The sequence below is a fragment of the Zingiber officinale genome, chromosome 5B (assembly GCF_018446385.1).
Source record: "Zingiber officinale cultivar Zhangliang chromosome 5B, Zo_v1.1, whole genome shotgun sequence".
Lineage (NCBI taxonomy): Eukaryota > Viridiplantae > Streptophyta > Magnoliopsida > Zingiberales > Zingiberaceae > Zingiber > Zingiber officinale.
The window spans coordinates 109,882,121-109,908,043 of record NC_055995.1 but is presented as its reverse complement, the minus strand read 5'-3'; the positions used below and the strand labels follow the sequence as shown (position 1 = coordinate 109,908,043).

Sequence of the window (25,923 nt, the reverse complement as noted above, 5' to 3'; positions counted from 1 at the left end):
ATTAAGTGAAGAATTGTTTGATTCGTCAGATATAAATTTCCTACCAACTTGTGAATCTTGTCTGAAAGGAAAAATGACTAAGACACCTTTTAAAGGTCAAGTGAAATGTGCACATGATATGTTGGATTTGATCCATACTGATGTATGTGGTCCATTAAGTGTTAGCACGAAATATAGCCATTACTACTTTATTATTTTTCCTGATGACTATTCACGGTATGAGTACATATATTTGATGAAATATAAGTTTGAATCTTTTGAAAAGTTCAAAGAGTTCATAAATGAAGTAGAAAAATAATTGGAAAAAAGTATTAAGAAGCTTCGATCAGATCGAGGTAGAGAATACTTGAGTACAGGTTTAAGGACGATCTGAAAGAGAATGAGATCCTCTCACAGTGGACTCCTCTTGCAACACCACAGCTTAATGGTGTAGCAGAATGTCGTAATCGAATGTCGATGGACATGGTTCGACCTATGATGGGATTCACTAATTTACCGCCATCGTTTTGGGGCTATGCGCTCGAAACTACGATAATATTGTTGAATAAAGTTCATATAAAAGCAGTAGAAAAGACACCATATGAAATATGGATGGGAAACCCCCCCAAGTATTCATACTTGAAAATATGGGGATCTCCTACTTATGTGAAGTACGCAGTGGGAGACAAACTGGATAGTAGATCCACTTTATGTTATTTTATAGGATATCCAAAAAACTTTATTAGATATTATTTCTATAATCCCAAGAAAATAGAAGTATTTGTTTCTAGAAATGTCACATTCTTATAGAAGGAGTTTCTATTAGTTAGAAAAGGCGGGATGATAGAACTTGAAGAGGTTCGAGACGATTCCACAACTGAAATAATAGAGCCCACACCCCAATAGGCAGTAGAACAAGTACACACTTTAAGGAGATCAGATAGGGTCTCAAGACTACCCATGAGTTATGGTCTACTCCTTGAAGGAAATCAGGATGATCTTAATTATGGATGTGATCCAAGATCCTTTAGGGAGGTGATATTTGATATCGACTCAATGCAATGGCTAGAAGCCATGAAATCCGAAATAGACTCCATGTACTCAAACCAAGTTTAGTCAATAGTGGATCTACTTGAAAGAATCATTCCCATAGGATGCAAATGGATTTACAAGAGGAAACTTGAAGTTGATGGAAAGGTATTGACCTTCAAAGCTAAATTGGTGGCAAAAGGATATAATCAAAAACAAGGAATTGACTATGATGAAACTTGTTCACCAGTTGCAAAGCTTAAGTCCATTCGGATATTACTTGTCATAGCTGCATAGTATGACTATGAGATATGACAGATAGATATGAAGACGACATTTCTTAATGGTGATATTAAGGAAGAGATTTACATGTCTCAGTCTAAAGGATTCACATCTATGGGAAGTGAGCATAAGATATGCAAACTTCAAAGATCAATTTGTGGTCTCAAACAAGCGTCAAGAAGTTGGAACCTCATATTTGATTATACTATTAGACTATTTAATTTTATTAAAAATCCTGAGGAACCATGTGTGTACAAGAAAGTTAGTGGGAGTGCAGTGACATTCCTAATACTATATGTTGATGACGTTCTACTCATTGAGAATAATGTAGGAATGCTTCAATCAACAAAAGTATGGTTAGCCAGTAGATTCTCCATGAAGGATTTGGGTGAAGCATCTTACGTATTGGGAATACAAATCTGTAGAGATAGATCAAAGAGGATGCTGAGGCTAACCCAATCCACATATATAGATACCATACTCAGAAGATTCTCAATGAAAGAATCTAAGAGAGGATACATATCAATGTGTCATGGTATAACTTTATCCAAGTCTATGTGCCCTAAGACAGATGAAGAGATAGAGATGATGACACACATTCCCTATGCGTCTGCCATTAGTAGTATCATGTATAGTATGATATCTACAAGACCTGATATAGCATACGCTTTGAGTGTCACGAGCCAATATCAGTCAAACCCCAGTCCATTGCACTGGAAAGCTGTGAAAGATATTCTTAAGTACTTACGAAGGACTAAGAATTTGTTCATGGCATATGGGGTTGGAGAATTAAAATTAGAAGGCTACACTGACTCTAGCTTCCAATCAGATGTGGATGATTCAAAATCAACCTCTGGATATGTATTCATATTGAATGGTGGTGCGGTCTCTTGGAAGAGTTCCCAACAAGACACAATTACGGATTCCACCACAGAGGCAGAATACATTGCGGCTTCAGAAGCAGAAAAGGAGGCGGTTTAGATTAGAAATTTCATCCCAGAGCTGGGTGTTATTCCAAATAAATTGATCCAGTACCGGTTCACTGTGACAACACTGGTGCTATTGCACAAGTAAAGGAACCAAGATCTCATCATCGATCCAAACATATACTGAGAAAGTTCCACATCATCCGAGAGATTATGGGAAGAGGTGACATTACAATTGAAAAAGTTATGTTTTTTATCCAAGTGTCAACCTCAGAGTGACTGAGTGAGCAGAGTGTCCGAGCAAAGAGGTCGGTCGAACGAGGCAGATAGGCCTAACAGGAGAGGCCGATCGGATGAGGCAGACATGCCAAGCAAGAGAGGTCGGTCGGACGAGGCAGACAAATCGAGCAAGAGAAGTCGGTCGTGTCGAGCAGACAGACCGGGCGGCAGACAGACCGGGCGGCAGACAGGTCGGACTGTCAGAGAGGTCGGTCGGGTCAAGCAGGCAGATGGAGTGAAGCAGACAGGTCGGGCTGTTAGAGAGGTCGGTTGGGTCGAGCAGACAGGCCGGTCGAAGCAGACATGTCGGGCTATCAGAGAGGTCGGTCGAGTCGAGCTGATAGGCCGGTCGAAGCAGACATGTCGGGCTGTCAGAGAGGTCGGCCGGGTCAAGCTGACAGGCCGATCGAAGCAGACAGGTCAGGCTATCAGAGAGGTCGGTCGGGTCGAGCAGACAAGCCGAGTGAAGATCCCGAGCGGGTAGAGAAGCCTATCGATCTGACAAAGAGACCGACCGGGCGAGCTGACCGAGGCATGTGAGTTGCAGTTTCCTTGAAACATATTCGCCCACCTCCGGCTGTGCTTCGAGACTTACAGGGGTCATCTGTTTCTCGGGATACAACAATCGACCGTGAATCCGACCAAGCACTGGTGGTCACGGCGAGCTGAGTGGTACCCAAATGCTACCACGGGCACTCCGCTGAGCAGGAGATGCACGACAGAGGAGGAGGAATAAAAAATGGAGAGCCTTTGCTTGCTGTGTGTTCTCTGCCTATGATCGAAGCCTCCTTATATAGGAGCTCGGATCAATGTCCAGAGTTAATGATCTTAATGGTCATTATTAGCCGAGCAGTGAAATGACCACCGTTTCACTCATTATTACTCGGCCGACTTTATTCTGCATTAATCTCAAATTTAATGCATCCATTTCACAGTAGAAAAAGATCTACGTGGCAAAATATTGGTTGTTCCACTTGGGCAAATTTTACCCCGACTGGTCCGACATTCGTGTGCGCAGGTCACGCTCGCACATGAGTCAACTTGGTTCAGTGCAATCCGAGCCCTGGATTTGCACCCCCTTGCGCACCCACGTGTGAGAGAGAGTCTCTCCCCATACATTTGTTCACATCCTCAATGTATGTGAATTAATATAAACCAACAAAAATGCCTTGAAATTCCAATGTGGGATTAAAGTCCCATTCACAATGGAGTCTCTTTCCTCTTCCATTTCTTCTCCATTCACTTATTCAACAATCCCCCACATGAATGGAGATGGGGTAAATGATAGCATTCAGCAGTTAAGTCAAGTATATGATAGGTAGGTTTTACCCTTTGAACCTTCTCTTGTGAAGATTTGGTTGTTTATTGGCTGATAGTAGACACGATGTTCTTGAACTATACAACCGTCTGTGTAAGTAGTGACAAATCTGTTGGAGCAATCTGGGTACCCTAGGTTTTGATGTTTGGGCAAAGGTTTAAGTTAGGTTTATTGTTGCATTTGATATGCATTGTGAGTGTGCAGGATACAGGTACAACAAGGAAAGTCTAAATGTGATTTTGGCAAAGGAGGAAAGTCCAAGTAATGGGCTGAACACATCCTTGCTTGGTGCAAGGGAGCCGACCAAGCATTAGCTTGGAGCACAAGTAGTGGTCGGCCAAGCCTTGCTTGGTGCCCAAGCAAGGGGCCGTCCATAACATGATAGAAAAGGAGATTTTGTTTAAAATAAAATTTTGATAAAATCTTTCCTTTTTTGAAGACATCCACATGGTTTTAAAAGAGAGTTTTAAATTTTAAAATCTTTCATTTTATAGTTATCTACAAAGGATTAAAAGAGAACTTTTAATCTTTCCTTTTTTTGTAGTTATCTATAATGTTTAAAAAGAGAGATTTTAATAAAACTTTCCTTTTTTGTAACCATGATTTAAAAGAGAAGTTTTAATTTTAATTTTTCTTTTTTTTTTGTAGCTTTCTACATTGTTTAAAAGAGAGATTAATTTTAAAACTTTCCTTTTGTAGCTATCACAATAGGAAATTTAAAAGAGAGATTTTAATTATTATTAAAATTTTCTTTTTTGCCATGAACAAGGATTATAAAAGAGAGATAGAGGGTGCCTTATGTGATATACACATCTCCATAATTCCCTTGCTCCCTTAGGGCTGACACCTCTTCCTCTTCTTCTCCTTGTGTGGTCGGCTCTCTCATCTTCTCCCCTTCACCTTGTTTTCTTCCCTAAGGTCGGCGTCACACATCTTCTTCTCTCTTTTCTTCTTTCTAAGGTTGGCACTCATCTCTTCTTGGTGGCCGAAACTTGAAAGAAAAGAAGAAGCACTTGGTGGTCGGTTGCTTTGAGAAGAAGGAGAAGAGAAGGAAGTTTCCTATTTTGGCATTCTTTGGGTGGCCGAAACTTGTAGGCAAAGAAGAAGGTTTGGGTGGATTTCATCTTGGTAGATCGCCGCTCACACGACGTCCAAGAGGAGAAGAGGAATACAACAAAAGATCAAGAGGTCTTTGTTTACAAAGAAAAGTATAACTAGTTCTTAATTCCGCAACGAAACTAGTTTTTCTTTGTATGGATCCTGAAATACCAACAAAAGAGGCTAGCGATTTCGTGTTTCATTTTTTGTGTTTCGATTTAGTGTTTTGATATTGTGCTTCTATTGAGGTCTCTGTAGTTAAACCTAGGGTTACTGTAAGAAGTTTAAATATCCAATTTCTTTGAAAGACTTTGTCTAGGAAGTGTTGGATGATCTCATACCCAAGAAGGTCGAGTGCTTCACCATGTTTAACTTGGAAGCTAATCCTTGAAATAGATATTTAATCAACTTTTGTAACATGGGATGAACATGGATTAATAATGTTAAGTATCGTTTGCAATCCAAGTTTTAACTACTGAAGAACACATAAGTTGAACTTGAAGTAAAAATGTTAAGTTCCGTTTCCAATTCAAGTTTAACTCATAAGGAACACATAGGTTGTTAGGAAAGTTCTGTGCTTGTACAAATTTTTGTACAGGGGAAGCAGAACGGAATTCCAAGTAGCGACCAACAATAGCAACCTTTGTTATTCCGTTGGCACAAGGGAGCAGCAGGTTGGCTGGAGTAACTCTTCGGCCGAAGGGAACAAGGAACAACAACAAGGTTGCTGTCTCCTATAGTCGGAATAGTCCTTGACAAGAGCAGCGGGCTTGGACGACAAGCAAGGTTGGCTAACAACCTTCTTTGGCCGAAGCAGCAAGCTCTGCTGATCGTCTATGTTAGTTAAAGCCCTAGAGCCAATCATGTGATGATTGTTGTATGAACTCGTTGTATCATATTCTTGTATATAAATAAAGATATTTATTTATAGTTATTATACTTACTTGTATTGGTGTCAAAGAACTAAGTATAATAGCATCCTTGAGTAGAAGGTTCTTATCTATATCAATCGATTGATTGAATCGATAGTGAGATGATATAGAGAACACTACTCTTAATCATTCCTAGTCAAGTATTAACATTCAGGGACAATGTTAATGCGACGAGAATAGCATGTAGGTCAACTCGACGGCTTGATCTCACAAGTCATGGATATAGAGATATCAAGTTGACACATGGGTATGCATTGGAGAATATATATTAAATGACCCGCCATGAGAAAGTATTATAGATCGTTATATGAGTGTCATATACTTTCTCATGTGACTATTAGTATGACTATCAGTCCTTAGACCTGAAGTCACCATGATTCCCTACATAAGGAGTTATATACTTTGGCTTCGTCAAACGTCACCCGTAACTGGGTGGACTATAAAGACGATTACTGGGTATGTAACAAATTATGCGGAGGGATGTGAGTGATGTAGATGAGATCTATCCCTCCTATATGACGGGAGTGACATCATCATTCTTGATAGAGTGAGACCACTAAGTGCATGACCATGCCCAAATGAGTCATTATGAGATATTGAGCTCATTTGATTAGAGTAAGTCTACTTGGAGTTCAAGATTTAGATTGATTAGAGGATGACACGGTCTATGTCTCACATTGACCAATCTAGATGTCAAGGATAGAAGGACATTATCATATATTGTGAAGGGTCACAATTAGTAGTCACAAGGTGATGTTGGATCTCAACATTCTTGTAACTTGGGTAGTAGTGATGTGTTGCTAGATACCGCTCATTACTTATGCTTCTAAATGGGTTTAGGAGCATTGCCAACGTTACAAGAACCTATAGGGTCACACACAAAGGGCAATTAGATGGAGAATAGGTTCATATGATGAACCAAAAAGATTAGGTTCATGTGATGAACCTAATTGGATTAAGAGTAATCCAAATTAAACTAATTGAGTTGGACTCAATTTGATTCATTTGTCCAATGAGTCTAATTTAGATTATGACTCATTGAATTAATTAATTTAATGAATAGAGATTCATTAAATCAAATTGACTTGAATCTATGGTTGGATTTGATCAACCATGGGAGATAAATGGGTCAAGTTTGACTTGACTTGAGAGGGAAGGTGAAGGGTCAAGTTTGACTTGACCAAATGCCACTTCATTGGTCAAGTTTGACTTGACCAAAACCACTTGGCATGGGCTGACCGATCATGGTGTTCCACATCATCAAGGTGTGTCACCTAATGAGGGAGATCAAGAGCCTTGACTCTTGATATTCCATGGAGGTTTATAACCTTCCAATAAGTGGCCGGCCACTTGAATTAAGGAATTAAGTGCATTGTGTGCTAATTCATTCCTTCTTCTTCCTTTCTTCTCTCCCTCTCATCCTCCTTGGCCGAAACATCCAAGAGTGCTAGCACACTCTAGGTGTTTTTTCTTCCATCTCTTGTCCATTGTGGATACTTCTAGAGGTGTGTACACTTGAACACACTTGAGATCCAAAGAACCTTGGACGAGCGGGATTTGTGAAGGGCTTCGCTTCAAAGGTATAAACCCCTTTCTTGTAGATCTAGTGTAGATCTAGGATTAGGAAACATGTACATAAATTTATTTTAATCTTCGCACGGATCCGGTGGCAAGACTTCGGGGTTTCCGCAACACAAAAAACGATTTTTGTGGCCCGAAAGTCCCAACAATCTACACACGGTGGAGCAGTAGACCTCTTTGTTGGCTGCAGGTGAGATCAACAACTTGATAAGTTGGCCGGCGGAGTCAAGGAGGAGCAGTAGCTTTTTTAGAAAGCTCTTCTTTGGCCTGAGGCTAGAAGAGGATAGCCCCTTCCTTTCTCTAGTGTTGGGCGGCGACGACAACCACGGTTGGCATGACTGGTCGGCAGTGATAAGAAGAGAAAGGGGAATACCCTTTTCCTTACTTTATTCGGCGATAACAACGAAGAGGGGAAGAAGAGAAGTCATTGGAGAGAGAAGAAAGAAAAAGATTTTTTTATCCGATTAAATTAATTCAAAAAAATCAAAAGATAAATTAGTAAATATAAAATTAAGTGATTGTATAACCATTAAATTAAACATCTAATTTAAATAATTTAAAATTTATATAATTATTCTGACTAATATTTGATCTATGCTCCAAAATCGTTAGAGAGAAAAGGTAAAAGATTAATTATAAAATTTTAATAATTAAAGTTTATACAATAATTCTAACAAAAATTATTATATAATTTAAGATACATATTAAAAAAAAAATAGGAACAGATATTAAATTTCAGCCTTAGTATATCAGTCATCCTTAATCTGAGTCATATCTACAGCTGGTTTACCCACTGCAAATATTTGTACCGTCACAGGTACCGGGACGGGTTGGCCGTGACTGGCGAATCCTGTCCATCATCTCGACCGTTGAGAAATCAGATTAGATTTATTAAAAAGTATATAAAAAATTCTTATAATTTATTAAATTTAATCATTTCAAGAAATAAATATTTAAAAAAAAATCCAACGTAAATTGAATATCTAATTCCAACTTAAAAAAACAAATCTATTTTTATTTTAAATTTTAAATTTTATTTCTCCGCGGACCCGTCCCGCCTGACTTCGATCCGCGCCGCGCAGATCGACCATTTAGATCCGTTTTAACCTAACCCAAATTGACGCTCTCCTCGGAGACCCTTACCGCCTCTGCGTGACGCTGCCTTGCCGACGTTCCGTAGGTTTCCGCGAATACCACCGATGGATCTTCTCTGCAAAGCCTACGGCGACGTTTCCGACGAAGATGGAGAATTTGAGAACCTGGGCGAAGGCAAGTACAAACGCCAGCGCCCTATCCCTCCTCCTAAGAGACCCTGTTCAGAAGGCTACGCGCCCGTGCAATCCCGCTCACCTGCTGTAGTTCTTCCTGCCCAGCCTCCTAGTAGATATGTGTCCAAGAGGGATCGGGCGATCTTGTCGGCTGAAGCGACATCCACTCCTTCCGCCGCTCTGCCTCTTCCCAATCCTCCTATCACCAACGTCGAGCCTCCTGGTATCTTGATCTCTCCTTTATCCTGGTAAACCTTTTTGTTTGATCTGATTTTATTTTCTGCTCCACCATTATGCCTTGTAATTCCTCAACATTTTTGAGGAAATAACCAAAAAAGCCAGATCTCTTTATTCAGTATTCCTCGAAAGCACTGCAATTTGATCTCTTCTGCTTCTTTGGAGAAAAGTTTCAGTATCTAATTATGCTACAGATAATTTCTACCAAAAGTTATAATGGTAATGGTGCAATTGTCGACACAGATTGTGGAGATGCAGTTGCACGCTAAATGTAGTTATTTTTAGAAATACAATTAAATCTTCTTCAATTGGATAAAATAATTTTATCATCGCTACTCTTAACATATATATATATATATATATATATATATATATATATATATATATATATATATATATATATATATATATATATATATATATGTTGCAGTTGGATCAACTTTGGATTCAGAACTTCCATCAGATATTTTGAATTTATTAAAGTGCAAAAAGAACGCTGCTGCTGCTAAGAGTAGGGTTTCTACCGGACTCTTGGTTTCATTAAATGGTCACACTTCTGCCGTCAATTCTATACAGTGGTCAAAAAGTCATGGTTAGTGTCTTGTTTTCGATTTTCCCATTATTTTATAGTATTATGCAATGTTTTTTTTCTTCTTTTTGTCTGTGTACTTAGGACGGTAAACAAGCCCAGCCGAACCAAGTTTTGGGATATTCAAACTTATTTGATAAGCTAGGCTAGCCAAGCCAAGTCAAGCCGAGCTTAAAATGAATCAAGTCATTGAAATGATTGTTCAAGTTTGGCTTGGTTTATTTTTTATGGAAAAATGATATGCACAAGGAAAAAAACTCAATGAAAACCTCAAGGATAGACACATAAAGTGATGGGCCCACAAAAAGTGAAATGGTGGACCATGACTTTATGTGTCTATCCTTGAGGTTTTCATTGAGTTTTTTTCCTTGTGCATATCATTGCTCTTTTTTATGAGCTTGACCTTGGTTCATTTTGATGTTATCGAGCTCTTAAGTCAAGCTTGTTTTATTGTTTGAAATTTTTGCTTGTTTGATTGGTTATTGAACTTGATAATTTAAACTTTTTTGCTCATTTAAAAATTTTCTTTGTTTATTTAGCATGTTATTAAGAGTTTTATTAATGAACATGATTCGTGAATAATATTCATGAACGTTGTTCACGAACGTCGAACATTGTTCACGAAAGTTAACAAGATGAGCACATATGTGTTCAACCATATTTGTTTAGTTGAATGAGTTGTTCAAACTTTTTTATTTAATTGATCTTGTATGTATTGAATTCTTATCAAGCCGAGAACCAAATTTGTTTACGTACGTTCTGTTCATTTACAACCCTATGTGTACTGAAATTTCTTGGTTTTACTAAAAAGGAATCTTTCATTGACAACGTGCTCCATATGTTCTCTTAACTCTAGATGCTATTAGAGTCGTGTAATACTCAACTACTCAATAGAAGATATAGCTTATATGTTCTCTTAAATTTTTATGTAACTATCCAAATTTTATGAGAGCATTGATCTATTAACTTGTCAAAGCCAACATCAGACCTAAAGTGCAAAAGCCAAGTTCATAGTAACTCAATCATTGAAGTTTATAAAGTGTATTATTCCACATGGTACACATGGTATTCAACGACCTAAAAGAATTGATGATAGAGTCTGAGACAAATTATGTGGAGAATTCTTGAAAAGAAAGGTGTTAACATAGTGTATATTAAAATAATCAAATATATGTATGAGGATGTAATGCCAAAAGTGAAGATTCTAGGCAAATTAACCAAAGTTTTTTTATAAAGATAGAGTTACATTAAGGACCAGTTCTAAGTCTGTGTCTTTTTTCACTAATCATAGATGAACTTACTAGACACATCTAAGACATGTTACCATGATGTATGTTGTTTGTAAATAATATTGTTTTGGTAGATAAGACACATGCAGAAGTAAATGCTAAACTCGAATTTTGACGAGAAACACTAGAAGTTTAAGAATATATTGAATTTAAATTTAGCAATATTAGATGTAGTAAGACAATCGTTAAGATAGAAGATGATAAGTTACGTACCTAAGAGCTTTAAGTATTTTATATCGTTTTTGTAACGGAATAGAGGGGTTAAGAGAGATGTCTTACATAAAATATAAATATAATAGTTGAAATGGAGGAGAGCGTCAGTTATTCTTTGTAATCGTAAAGTACCTCTAAAATATAAAGGGAAGTTCTACAAAACGACGGTTAGACCTGTTATGTTATATGAAGTTAAATGTTAGATTATGACTCGAACACACAAGCAGAAGATGAGAGTCACATAAATGAGGATGTTTAGGTAGATGTGCGGGCATATGAGGATGGATAGACAAGAAATAAAATATTAGAGAGAAAGTCGAGTTACTCCTATTGAGGAAAAACATTGAAAGACGCATTTAAGATGATATAAACATGTATTTAGATAATCAATAAATGCTTCAGTTAGATAATATGAAACTATGATAAATATGCATATTAAATGAGGAAGAGGACGTTCAAAGAGAACTTAGTTAGCAATGATAAAATAAGATAAATTTATTTAAATATAAATGATGATATAATAGGGGATAGAGCTTAATGATGTAGGAGGATCCATATAATAAGAAATAATTGCTTAGTGAATTTTAAAATATGCTAACTCCTTTTGTTAAATATCACAAGTATGCAACAGGAGATTAAAATAATTAACAAAGCTTTTGTAGTGGAAGCAATTTAAAGTTAACAAGATAAAATGTAGTAGAATTAAGTAAATGACAACTTAAAGTGATTTAACGTGGTTCAGAATCCCTAGATTTCTACTCTATTGTCTATCAATTCGTTAGGTGAATCACCCCCAAATATGCTATTATTTTCCTGGAAACCTTTCAGAGGGACAGAAACCCTTACAAATTAGCAAAATAATAGATAGATAAATAATGTACAATGCCAAAATAACAAATAAAAAAGAATAATAAACAAACAAAGATGCTGAGTTGTTTGATGCCCTTGCAGAGCTTGAACGACGAACACGAGTACAATAAGCTTGAGAGTTAATTATGTTCTTGATATTTTTAATTTTTTAAGATGTCCTCGTTGAGCCCTTTTATTCGACCAATCGAAATTCTCTGTTGGGTCGCCCAAACAAATGTTTATCTGTGCTTGCCTAGTCTTCGTTACTTATCCTTTACCAATTGACTGCATCCTCTTTTTCGATGGACTGGAGTCCTTCCACACTAGCTTTTCTGTCTAGGTGAGTGTTGTTGATAGATTTTTCTGGTTGCCTAATCACTGTTCAGTCTCTCAGATAAATGCTTAATGTTGCTATGTTAGAAGATTAAAAATAATCCTTTGCCACATTATCATTTGGATTGAGTTTATGTTCATTGCTTTATCTGATTGCCTGAACCTCCTTTTAGGTCTCTTGAACACTGGTTGATTGGAAATCTTGTTGGTTGTCTGAAAAATCTACAACACAGAGTTGGTCCGAAAACAAATACAAAAATTATGCTACTTGATTGACTTTGACTTCAAAATCCATGTTGGTTTCAAGGTTAAGTCCAGCCTACCTAAAGGGTTTACCCACATCCTTGATATCAGATACTCTCTCATATCCTTCTTTGTCATAAGGACCTCTCCCATACTGAGTCTTTGTTACTTGGTATCTTGACCTATGACCTACTAGGGCTTCCTTGTATGATATTCGATCTCCGATTTACCAAGTCTTCCTTGCTCGATATCTAGCCTCCCCAACTTACTAGGACTTTCTTGCTTGGTATCCGGTATACCAAACCTACCAGGTTATCCTTTGTCAAGTTACTAGCACTTGCAAACTCGACATACAAATTAGACCACATAATATCTAACTTTAAATCCTTTCTCATATATAAAAACCCTAGGTTTGACCGTTTGATGCTCCTTGCACCAATAATTCTTCCTTTTTGATGACAGACCACTTGTTTAAAATCAATCAAACATATAACTAAGCAAGATAACCATAAGCAAGCTCTCCTTAAACAAATATGAGTAGTAATTTCTTAAATTTTTCAAAAATTTCCTTTCTAAACTATAATTTTTGCAAAAATATTTTTGAATTACTTTATTTTCAAACCTTTGAAAATCTTTTGAAACATTTTTTGCTAAATATTTTCTAAGCGTCCTTTGCAAAAATATTTTTGCAGCCTTTTGATAAAATCCTTTTGAAAATATTTTCAAAAACCTTTGAAAATGTTTTTGAAAATCCTTTATAAAAATATTTTCAAAACCATTTTGTAAAATCTTTAAAATTATTTTCAAAAACATTTTGTAAAAACTTTTCAAAGCATTTTTGAAGATATTTAGTAAAAACCTTTAAAACATTTCCGAAAACATTTAGTAAAAACCTTTGAAAATGATAGGGTATTGGTAACCCTTTGATAGGATCGCTAGAGGGGGAGGGGTGAATAATTGTTACCTACAATTTTAAAACTTTTCTTTCTCTTGCTGTGTAAAAGCAAGGGTAAATACACATTAGTAGATAAAAATAGCTAAACAAATAGCTATGCAAGTACCAAAAGACACCTCCATTTAACATGGTTCACAACCTTAGGTTCGCTAAGTCCACTATCCTATGAACACGAAGTCCACTAATTTTTTCCTCTTCGATAATGTGCAGAAGGTGGAGGAACTTCTTATAGTCGCTAATATTACAAGGTATGAGGAAATAGAAAAACACTAAAGTCTTGAAAGGAAAATGATCTTTTGTAGCATAGGGTACTTTTGTGATTCTTCCTCAAGCCTTCTAGTCCTATTTATAGGCCTCCTGCACGAAGTGCCTTGTTGTCATGAACTTGTTGACATGTTACCATGCGTTCAACCATATGACTTGACTTGTTTTACTAGTTTCATCCGTAAAGCACCATGTTTATTCGATAATACTGACGTGCCACAGTTCGATTGACTGAACACTTTTTTCGGCGATCTATCCTCTAGTTAATTCATATCTTTGACCACCTCATCTGATCTGAATCACTAACTCGACACAAGTCCGGTCGACTAAACGCCCTTTCTAGTTAACTGATTATCTTGAGTTGATCTGGATCATGCTGTTAATTGAGTCGATTCCTGTTCTGATTACTTTAAAAAACCGATTAAGTCGGTTGAAGTTTTGGTCAACCTAATAACCCTATGGTCACTTGGAACTTTGACTCTAGTCTACTAAAATGCACAAGTTGAGTTCTACCCTTTCTCCAAATATAGGTTTGGTCATCTCATCTCACAACAGTCTTCCATCTAACTTCTCATCCCTTGAATGCATCAAGCTCTTCGGCTCACTTGCCCAGTTTCTTTCTCGCTCCACCTGTGTACTCTTCCGCTAATCATTTCATCTCTTGAATGTACCAAGCCTGTCAGTCAACTCCCTTCTTATGTCATCCTTCTCGCTTGCTTGTGTCTTCTGCTCTAGGAATACTTACCTTCGATACTTCTCGTCCTTCGAGTGTCCCATACTACCATTCTTTGAGCTTCCACGAACCCTGCACCATCATTTAACTTTGTGTGTATTTTGAAGTTCTTGCACACTTAGATGAACACATTAGATCAAACACGAGGCTTAACTTAAATCCTTTATCTAACATCAAAACTTGTGGTCAAACCACTCAGAATTCTAACAATCTCTCTTGTTTTGTTTTTTTTGATAAAAATCATTTAAGTTAGGGTAAAACATCATTAAACATAGCAATAATAGAGAATTAAATGCGGAAATAAATCTAGAAAATAGTTTGACTTAACCCTAGTCTTCCTTGCATCCATTCTCCCTCTTCACTCTGTATGTATTATCTCCTCCTAGATTTTTTTTAATCATAAGCCTACTTCTCCTCTTTTGGCATTTCAAGAATGGGGCCTAAATAATCTAGGAATTAAGAATTTCAAGTCTTTTGTTTTTATTTTTTTTTTGGATTTATCTTTAAATTTTAAAATCTAACATTTCCTTAACTATCTCAATTTAATTATCCATTAAATTCAAAAAATTCTAAAATTTTGACCATGTAAACAATAAAGTTAACATGTCATATTTTCCCAGAAAAAATAATTTTCATGGAGATTATTTTTTGAAATTTTAGCATATAACTTTTAAAATCAAATTCTTTATAGTAAATTTTCTTTAAAACATTATTAGAAAATATATATAACTCAAAAAATCATGAAATTTTGAACACTTAAAGCTAACATGCCATAATTTTCAAGATATTTTTTAAGAAAAATTTTAAATAGATTTTTCAAAATTGCATAGTTTTAGCATGCATCTCTCAAACCGAGTCAACCATATAATATTTTAAAACTTAATTTTCTATGGTTGACTATCTTAGGGGTTTCCAAAAATTCAAAATCGATTTTGATACCCAAAATAAATTTGTGCCTATTGGATTTAGGAAATGTTTTTTAAAGTTGAAACTTTTCAAAATATTTTTAACTTGGCTCCTAAGTTTTCAGTATTACGTTTAGGTCCTCCAAATCCTAAACCTTCCCTTTTAAATTTTGGTCTTTAGTTATTTAACAATAAGTTCATCTTGGTAAAACCAATAAAAAAATTATCCATGGCTAATTTAAGGGTGTCTACTTGTTCCCATAATCTTACATTTTCAGCCATTAAATTTTTAAAATTGACTTTTGAACAAGAATTTATTAATTGATTTTCTAAGTCAATTTTCTCTTGTTTTAAATCTATATATTTGCTTCTAATTTTATAAAGGGATCCAGAAAGCATTTTTATAGCGTCATATAACTTTTCGGAATGCAAGTCATGTACCTCACCGTATCAAAATCATAAGATGATATTCCTTCACTATTGCTCCCATCAGTTTAAGTATGTCTTGCTCCTCATGGATTGCCATATATGCCATTCCTACTTTGTGATCAAACTCTTTTGTTGAATTTTCGATGACAAATCACACCAAATTGCCTTCAAATTTCTGGCCTTGAATGCTGTCAAAATTATTATTTTGAAAAAATCTCTTGATTTTCCTTATAGATATGCCTCCTGGTTACCATACATCGATGACTCTTAAGTCGGATTCCTATGTTGTTGCTAGAGCCACATTGTCTTTCTTGTATTCTTCACTTTTCTAATCTTGATCTGTAGTCCGAGATTCAAACAATTCCATAGTAGAGAAGAATTCATCTAGTGTACATACCTCTAGATTCTTTGAAATATAAAACAAATCTAGAATCGACATCCATTGTGTCATTCTGTGAATGCATTGATTGCACATCAGATAATGTCTCAATTAGACATTAGTTCATTAAGAATATTCAGTCTGGTCAGGATCTCCTTGAGTCTTGAGTGTAGATTAGCATTAACTCTCCTTGTCTAATCTCAGACTTCTGAGTTGACTTCTTAGCAAAACCTGCTTAGCCAGTTTACCCTCCAAAGTGCCTTTGTGGAGTTCTATCAGAGCTCTCTTTTAATGAATTGTTTGCTCCAACCCTTTTTCTTCTTGCACGGAGATGAACCTAATCAAGATTCTACTGCTCATCCAAGCAATCGAAAAGCAACATTAAGAAAAGTGTAATCTTTTATCTACTTTGTACTTTTGTGTTCATTTGTGTTTTTCTCATATTATTTTAATCTGAATAGTTTTGTAAGAGGTCTCTTACCTTCAGAGGATTTCCGAGGAGTAATGGTAGATGCGATCTTGACAGTGTCTTAAGGATCATAGGTCATAGAGTAGGAATTGAGGTTTTGAACGAAATTGAAGAGTTTATTGACCTCCCTCTACCCGCATCCAACAGTTCTACAAAACTTAGACATGTGTAAATCCAATAATTTGTTGAAGCAAATGTGAAAGTGCAAATTGACTATGCTTTGACAAAATTGTCACACCTCAAATGAATTCTCTTTCCATGATTAGGAATAGCCACCCCACTAGTGGTACAATTCCATTAACACCTCTCTTGTATCATTATGCCACCAAGACACTAGAAATCAAGTAACACAACCATACATATATTCGAGCATCACATACTCTAGTATGTTAATAAATATAAATTGGCCTATTATAAGTGAAACATGTTAAGCATTCATCTATTAAAAAGAGGAAAAAATTCAAACAATGAGATTAAGATGCAGAAAAATATCACATTTGTGAGTAAAGAATATACACAACTATTGGTGCTGCGGAAGTCGTTCTGATGGCTAGAGTGGATGGGTGAATAGCGATCTGCAATTAAAATTTAGATTTCTCTTGCTAATCAATTGGCAAGGGCACATACAAGTCAATCGAAAACAAATAACACACAAGAGAAAGGAGACACAGATTTTACTTGGTTTGCAACCCATGAGTTGTTAGTTCAAGAACTATGAAAACACTGGTCCACTCTCTTCTCCTCTTCAGAAACGAACTGGAGCCAAAGAAACCTCTTACAACAAATAAGCATGAGAGTAAATAAAGAATTGAAAACAGAAGTATTCGAGAGTGTGTTGTATTTTGTTCTTCGAGCTTCAGTCCTTTTTATAGACTCCATCTCGATCTGACCGTTGTGATAACATGACACCTTCCGATCACCCGGAAGCCTTTTGGTAATCTTTATTGACATGACTTTAGGCTTGATAAACTTCGATAATGACTTGATAACGATTCTGGATGACTCGGCGACCTTTGGTCACCTGTAAGCTTCTTCCGGTCTCTTGAGGCTGCTCACTTAGCCATTCTGATCAATTTTCATTACTATTATAAATGCAAGATTTTGGACTTGATGCCTTTACAATAAATATGAGGATCTATTTTCATTACCATTGAAAGCCTTGATGTCTCTGTAACAAAATTGTAATTAAGAATATTTAATTATATGCAATAATAATAAAAATATAAATTTTAAATTTATACATTTAACATTGTTGTGAAAGATTTAATAAGCAGTATCAAAACTTGAACTCAACATTCAATATCTTCAATATAACATAATAGTAAGCATTTATGACAATCAAATATTAATAAAAATAGTTTTTAATTAATATATTTTATATTTAAAAAAGTACTCAAAATCATAGCAGAATAGTTTAATATGGTACTGAAACTGTATTCTTCCTATCATAAAATGAAACTCTAGCTTGAAATTTTAAATCTTGGTCATGTCACATGTACTAATCTCCGTTCTGATGTCATTTCCATCTATTAATCAAGAGTGTGATCTTTGTTTGTTCTCAGGTTACTTAATTTCAAGTAATGATAATCTTATAATGTAAAATGCATGAGCTCATAACTTTGTTATTTCCATCAATTCTACAATTATGGTATTTTAGGAATCCTGTTTTCTATACAACTTATGATATGTAACTTCATGTGAATGGCGACAATTATGTAACAGTAAAAGTATATGTTAAAACATCCTTAGATTTCTTATTTAATTAACCTCAAATTTTTAAGCTCAGATTTTCTAAGTTTGGCAAGTGATCTTACTACTTGTTCAAATCTTCGTCTTTTACATTATAACAGAAATGATAGACATTCTGTTTTTTAAAAATTAGCTATTGTCAACGTTGATGACCACGTGCTTATGGATAAGTTTCAATGTACAGGTCATCTTCTTGCTTCTGCAAGTATGGATCAGGCAGTTTATGTATGGAACGTCTGGAACAAAAATCAACAGAAAGTTTGTGCTTTAAGATACCATAATGCTGCGGTAAAAGATGTTAGATGGTCTTCCGATGGATTATCTTTGCTTTCTTGTGGTTATGACTGTTCATCACGACTTGTTGATATTGAAAAGGGTACAGAAACACAAATGTTTAAAGAGGAACAAACCGTGGAAGTTGTCAGATTCCATCCAGAAAATTCTAGTCTATTCCTTTCTGGAGGTTCAAAGGGCTTACTCAGACTATGGGATATAAGAGTTGGGGCAGTGGTGAAGGAGTATCTTAAAGGGCTTGGGCCAATTCTCGATGTAGAATTCAGCCGAGATGGAAAAACTTTCATTTCTTCCAGTGACACTTCTAACAGCCGCATTAGTGAGAACTCTATTATATTATGGGATGTTATGCGGCAAGTTCCTTTATCTAACCAGGTAATATTTTCTATCCTTGCTAGTCCCAAGATATCTTTTAATATGTTCAGTTTTTAACTTCTATATTTTCTTTTCTGAACAGATAACATGGTGCATATTAAGTAAATAATATGAAGTTATGGCAATGTTGGCTGTCCATTAAGATGGTGCAAGTGATTTTTTATTTATTTACTTTGTACAATATATGTTATTTAATATATCAATGATAGCTGATAGAAATGCTTGCCAAAATGCAATGAAAAGCTTTCACTTTCTACAAATGCCCACTTCTCAGAAAATCTATTGCATGACGCTTGCTTGAAGAGCACAATAACCAAAGGCACGTCCCCTCAGATGGGTCTAGTGACTAGCGCATGAGGTATTGTCATCATGAGATCTGGGGTTCAAATTTCGGCAAAGCCAAGATAAATACTTCCTTTATGCGTTAGTCATTATTCCAAAGGCTAGTAGTCGTCCGTGATTTACCTTTTCTGCGTTGACCCTGAAATGAATTAGCGGAGGCACTAAGGATAAACGTATTCGTCTTTTGCTACCACAATAACCAAAGGCGCAATCTAATTTTTTTCTTTTATGCTCACCAGTGAATAGAAAACAGGGATTTGTTTGGAGTTGCTTTTTTAGTTTGACTTTAGATCCTTTTCCATTTCTGTCTGATGCTCATCTGATGTTTTCGTTTCTACTTTAACTTGCCATCCTTGTCACATTGTTTTTCTTCTATTACCATAAGGTTTATGCAGAGGCGTACACCTGCACTTGCGTTCGGTATCACCCATATGGTTCTTGCTTCATCGCACAGTCAAATGGTAATTATATTGCTGTTTTTTCAGCTAGGCTACCATATAAGTTAGACAAATACAAGCGGTATGAGAATCATGGCGTGTGGGGCTTCCCTGTCAAATGTAATTTCAGCATGAATGGTCAACAAATTGCATCTGGCTCCTCAGATGGGTGTATCTACTTGTATGATTACAAATCCTCCAATCTTCTGAAAAAAATTAAGGCATTCGAGCAGCCATGCGTGGATGTTGCCTTCCACCCCACAATACCTGATGTTATTGCTTCATGTAGCTGGAGGGGGGAAATCTCCGTGTTTGGATAAACGATTTATAGTAAAGTTTTGGAAGCTAAATATAATGTATATTGTATGCAATATTATCTTTAGCGTTTAAAAAAAACCGTTAAAGAATTTTACTTCCTAGTGCCCATCATGCAACCAACCCGTTAAAAAAACCTGTTTTTACTCTTTTCTATAGACGTGATTTGTAACTGGTGTAAATCCATTTTCTAGAGTACATGAGCACGTTATAGATTATGAGCCCTTGTGCGCTGCGTTGGTGAGTCTTACCTGCTAATTGTTAGATCATTTGTGCATCAATAGAGTTTGACCTGAAAAATAATATATATATATATATATATATATTTGACTAATTCTATTTGAAAATTGTAGAAATAATGTGTTGGACACGGTGAATTGGTGATTGACTGTCAAAAGACCTTTTCCTCTGAAAAGAAGATTCCCTCTGCACATACGAAAACGATCCAACAAAACGTTAGTGCCTAGAAATTAAGGGGAGTCCCTGGCGAAGGTACTCCGACACTCAAGTTAATACAAGCCTGAGTGGATGGATGAAGAACAGTAGCAAATGTGTGCACAAGGACAAGTTTTAGATCTCTAGAGAGCGTACCTTCGTCACGGAGAGGACTCCCCTTTTATATATATTACTTCACATAACTTCCGCAATCATAAGGTGACAAAGTGTGCCAGAGGTTGTTAAGTAAAGGAGAGTGTACAACCTAGGCAATACGTCGTAGTCATGCAAGGAATCTTCCATTTACCCAGATATATATCTTTTTTATCGTTTATAGTTTCTGTCATCACTGAAGTTAATGAAGAAATATGATGTTATAAGTGGTCAGCTTACGAGGGGCAAGATGGTCCTCTAAGAAGGTTCCAGAAGAATATTCTCTGACACATAGTTGTTATTATGATAAGTTGTTAGGGTGATGTCTGCTGGATATATCTTGGCTGGTCCTTAAGCCGGTCGTTTGGTTGGGATGTTATCTACTGAATATATTTCGGTCGGTCTTTAAGTCAGTCGCTTCTATTGAGTTGTTCGGTTGCATTCTGTATAATGTGCTCTGTCGTGTATTATACTGCATGTATCTTGGTCGGTTATTAAGATCGGCTGCCTTTATATCTGCCTTGGTTATTAAACCGCTCGGTTATATTTTACGTAGCCTTGAGACGTTAGTTTGGAGAATGATATAGTGCCTTAGTCATATTGAAAATCTTCTCAAGAAATAATATAGTGCCCCATGCTTCTTGGAAATCCTTCTGATAACCTATGCTTTGCTGGAATCCCATCCGGGTGGTAATACAAGGATAAGTGTTGAAGGCCTAATTGTCCTTTTATCCGACCGGACATATAATGAGCTACCAAGAGAGACACAGTTACGTTCTAAGAGATTTGGTCAGTATATTAAGTTAAGCTACATCATGTCATTGTCCGACCGACTTTCTGTACGACCAGGGCATATAAACCCGTCCGACTTTGTGACCGGATGGACACACATGCACACTGTCACCTGGAAATCAATTAGGGTGAGCGACCATCAAGGGTCACTCGGATATGTACATAGGGGAGTTTAACTTTCCACTTGACCATACCTATGGTTGGTCTATTGTGGAGTGAGTCAATCATTTCGGTCGACACGTAAAGCCGGTCGACTTCAATCTCGATCGCCTTAAGATCTGGCTGCCTTTAAGACATTAAACTTCCCCGATTCGCTCGGCTTAAGGGTTGATCGTCTCTCCCCGTCTGGATTATAACTCAATCTAGTTGAATCCAAAAACCTTAGCACTGAATTATTAATCAAAATCAGATGAGGGGATGTTGTCCCTTCTCGAATGTGACTATCACATCATCTTGATTTTGACCATCCCGTCACTTTAACTCTAACTACCACATTATTTTCTGAGTTCATTCATCATAACCTGTATCACTAACAAAATCAAATAAAACGATCAAGTGCATGAATAATAAAATTAATAAGAGTAATTCGAAATACTAATAACAATTATTTATGTTGTTTGAACCTTAGGTACCATGATCTGTCAACTAAATTAAGCTTGAAATTTCTAAGGGGCATTCAAATAAATGATAAGATAGCTCATTCGGATAACTTCTAGATTGAATCAGTTGATTGAACCTTTCAACAATTGACTCTTATGATATTATCACTCAGCAACTAAAAATTAGTTGATCAAGTTTTCCACATAGTCAACTAATTATACATCCAATCAACTGGATTAGATAAGATAACAAGTTTATCTGCTAACGCCCTTTAACTCCAAACAACTCCATAAGTATTTAATTGACTCAATTATGATCAGTCCATTGAAACCCATACAATTGACTCAACTAGACAATATGACAAGCTTATCTTGTCCAACGGTCATATGAATCAATTCAGACAATCGATTTAGCAACCTAATCGACTCAAGCAAATATCAGTCAACTTGATTTTGATTTTTGCTTTTGCTTGACTTAAGGGTGACTTGAGATAGGGCAATGGGTGAAGTCCCAGAGACAAAGTTTTGGACATGTAAAGTTATAGTAAGGTGAAGTCCACTTATCTTAGGCATATAAAGAAGTCCCGGAGACATAAGATCTCTTAACATAAGATAATTCTATATAAATAGTAATTTCAGCATTATGAATAATATATTCAACGAAAGGTACCTTTAATCTACTTTACGAGTCAACTAAATAAACAATACGTTTGGCATCAATATTATTTTCAGCCTGAAAATAAAATAAAAAGTTATTCAATTGGCACGGATAGTCAATTGACAATATTTTATATTATGTGATAAAAAGGTGATTCATTCGTCCCAGTGTCCTCGTCAACCCGCCCCTAGACCAACACGGAGAAAGTAAATAACGGATGACTACTAGTCATTAGTACAAATGACAAAGATACGAGAGAAGTCAACCTAAACATTTTAGATTATGAACAATATGTTCAACATGAAAATAGTTATTCAATCGACTTAATCAATCGACTGATAGTTTTCCACATTAATTGAACAAAAGGTTTAGAAATCGACTTGGGAAGTCAACCTAAGCATTTTAGATCGAATAAAAAGGTCTTCAGTCAACTGATAGAGTCAACTTATGTTTTCTTTCAATGAACAAAAGGTTCAAAAGTCGACATCTCAACACATAGTCGATTAAGGACTACAAACAATCAATCGATGGTTTTCAGAAAATAATTAATTAAGACACAAGCTCGACTATATTAAGCACAACAATTGAGTGATGGTGTGCAAGCATTCAATTGATAGTGATGAAGATAAAAGGTTGCGGGCTAATCATCTTAGAATCAACAAGGGTTCCAGGGTGAGTGTTGGTGCATTCCAAGACCTTAGGATAGCAAATCTAAAGCAACCGGACTTTGTTCATTTGTAATCTTTTTATTGTATAGGTTTATTTATGCTATCATTTGTTGTGCTTCTTGTATTTAATATAAGAAAAAGTTTTGTAAGAGGTTTATTTGCCTCCGGAAGGTGTCTTATAAGGAAAAAGATAATGGGTCAATGGTGAGCCACATAGGTCATGGAGTAGTAGTTTTAGGGGCTATAAAACACATAAAGCTATGTGTTGTGTACTTGTACCTTTTGTTGTGTTTTCTATTTTATATTTTCTGATGTGCTAATGATTTTAGACAAGAACAATTACTGAAAGGAAAATAAAAAGACAACCCTATAATGATTTTTTGATGCATGCCAGGAAGTCAAGTAGACCAGATCTACACATAAAACCACCAACCAAACCAGAACTACTTGTATTCTAGAACTATTATACTTAAGACTTGTTTGACAATCATGGACTTAAGTCTTTAAATGGCAGTTAATATATTGTATAGCTATAATTGATGACTTCTCATGAATCATCTGGGTAAACTTTCTAAATCATAAGGATGACACACTAGAAAGATTCATCCAATTTTGCAAACTAGTTGAAAATGTGAAAAATACAAAAATCAAGAAAATCCAAAGTAACCATGGGTGTAAATTCAGAAACCATAAGTTTACTAAAATTTTGTCTATAAAATGGGTAAAAAAATAAATTTTCCTATCCTAGAACTCCGTAACAATATGAGGTTGTATAAAGTAAAAAATCGATCCCTCAATATTATAACAAGTCACCAACTATTTAGCACTTAAGAGTATTCGGCTATAAAGTATGACTCTAAATACAAAAGACAAATTGAAAAAAAAAAATCTACTAAATATGATGAAGAAATCTTTATTGGATAATGTTTAGTAGAGCTTATCGTGTCTAGAATAATAGAACATTAAAAATTGAAGGATTTGTTATTATTTTTGATTAAAAAAAATACTAAAACTTATCCATGTAAATCACAATAGATCAAGATTTGGGTAAACAAATTGAACTAGAGTTTCCAAAACTAAAGCAATAAAGGGTTTTGATGAGATTGTCAAAGAATTTAAGTTAGCTATGTGTTTATCTGACTTGGGTGTTAAGTTGTGCAGAATCTACTAGGTATATAGGTTGACTGTTGGGTTCGGAGCATAGCGGAAGATATATATTGAATCATGAATCTTCTCGTGGTACATGTAGTATTACACAAAAGTAACATAAAACATACCTCAAGTCTTTGATAGGCTTGAATGATATCACTCGACAGATAAGAGTCCCACGTGTGACTCCTCTAGCGGTATCCACGCGTACTAGATCATGAACTTGACACGATCTGTTAGGTGCAAGCCTCTTGGATTGACAAAGCCTTGGAAGCACTACCGTTCTCTTCCGATGGAAAAAAACAAAGAAGTTGACAAGGGAGAAATGGAGAGAACAAAATCTACACTTGAATCTTTCCAACGATAGCTACTTATAGCCTCCAAGGAATACGAAGAGTTAAGTTCTCAATAAATTCATCATTTATAATCTTCATTAATTAGGAAGATGAAGAGTTATAGCTGTTGGAACCTCAAGATTGTTTTGATGTGATCAAACAAGTTAAGTTAGGTCTTATGGTGTTTTAACCTTATGTCTAAGTGTGCAGGAACTTAGGAGCACAGGAAGTCGAGCGGAAGACACAGCTAGCGAGAAGGACAACACGGGAGAGAGCCGACGGGCTCGGTGTGTCTGAGGGATGAAGCGCTGCGGAAGAGTACACTGGCGGATGAGAAGGAAGTGTGCGGAGTTTCTGAGAGACGAGAAGCCGGAGCGGAAGATTGCTCGGGAGCAAGAGACGCAGCTAGCGAGAAGGTCAGCACGGGAGAGAGCCGATGGGCTCGGTGCGTCCGAAGGACGAAGAGCTGCGGATGAGTACGCTGGCGGATGAGAAAGAAGCACGCGAGGATTCCGAGGGACGAGAAGGCGGAGCGGAAGCCTGCTCAAGAAGGTCGGAAGTTGGGTTCGGGTGAGTCATATTCCGGATGACCAAGATCACCCAAGCAAGTGGAGCCAGAGCAGAAGACCCGGACCGAGGCGAGTTGAACTGGAGTAGAGGGGTCGGACCGAAAAAAGTCAACTCTGTTGACTTTCTTGGTCCGAGCACCCGGAACCATTCCGGGCGCCCGGACTTGAATGCTATCCAGATCACGATCAAACGCGATCTATGTGAGAAGGGATAAAGTTTTATTCCCTCCCAAGCGCCTGGAACCTTTCCAGACGCCTCGACCAAGGCTATAAATATAGCCTTGGTCCAAGAAGCTCAACAAGAAAAGCAATTTTGATTACAACACTTGTATGCTTTCATTGTTAGTTTAGCTTCTTATTTTCTCTGTGCTTGAATGTTGTAAGAGGCTTCTCGTCTAGAAAGGAGATATCTATTCCGCTTCATTCTCCTTGGATTAACAACCTCCCCGGGTGTAACCAAGTTAAATCCGGTGC

At 36.4% G+C, this 25,923-nt stretch overlaps 1 protein-coding gene across 4 annotated transcripts; it reads left to right on the top strand.

Moving 5' to 3' along the window:
• Window positions 1-8,524: 8,524 nt before the first annotated feature.
• On the top strand, window positions 8,525-20,309 carry LOC121985335 (WD repeat-containing protein 25-like). 4 transcript variants are annotated; one of them, XM_042538716.1, is made up of 5 exons: window positions 8,525-8,915; window positions 9,360-9,521; window positions 18,513-18,616; window positions 18,704-18,997; window positions 19,725-20,309. In XM_042538716.1, exons 1-5 carry the CDS (start codon window positions 8,624-8,626, stop codon window positions 20,094-20,096), a joined length of 1,224 nt encoding a protein of 407 aa, XP_042394650.1. In that variant the 5' UTR covers window positions 8,525-8,623; the 3' UTR covers window positions 20,097-20,309. The 4 variants fall into 4 exon arrangements, with proteins under 4 accessions (XP_042394650.1, XP_042394652.1, XP_042394648.1 ...); XM_042538718.1 differs by lacking the exon at window positions 9,360-9,521 and having other exon boundaries at window positions 8,526-8,915; XM_042538714.1 differs by having other exon boundaries at window positions 8,527-8,915; window positions 18,513-18,997.
• Window positions 20,310-25,923: the final 5,614 nt, after the last annotated feature.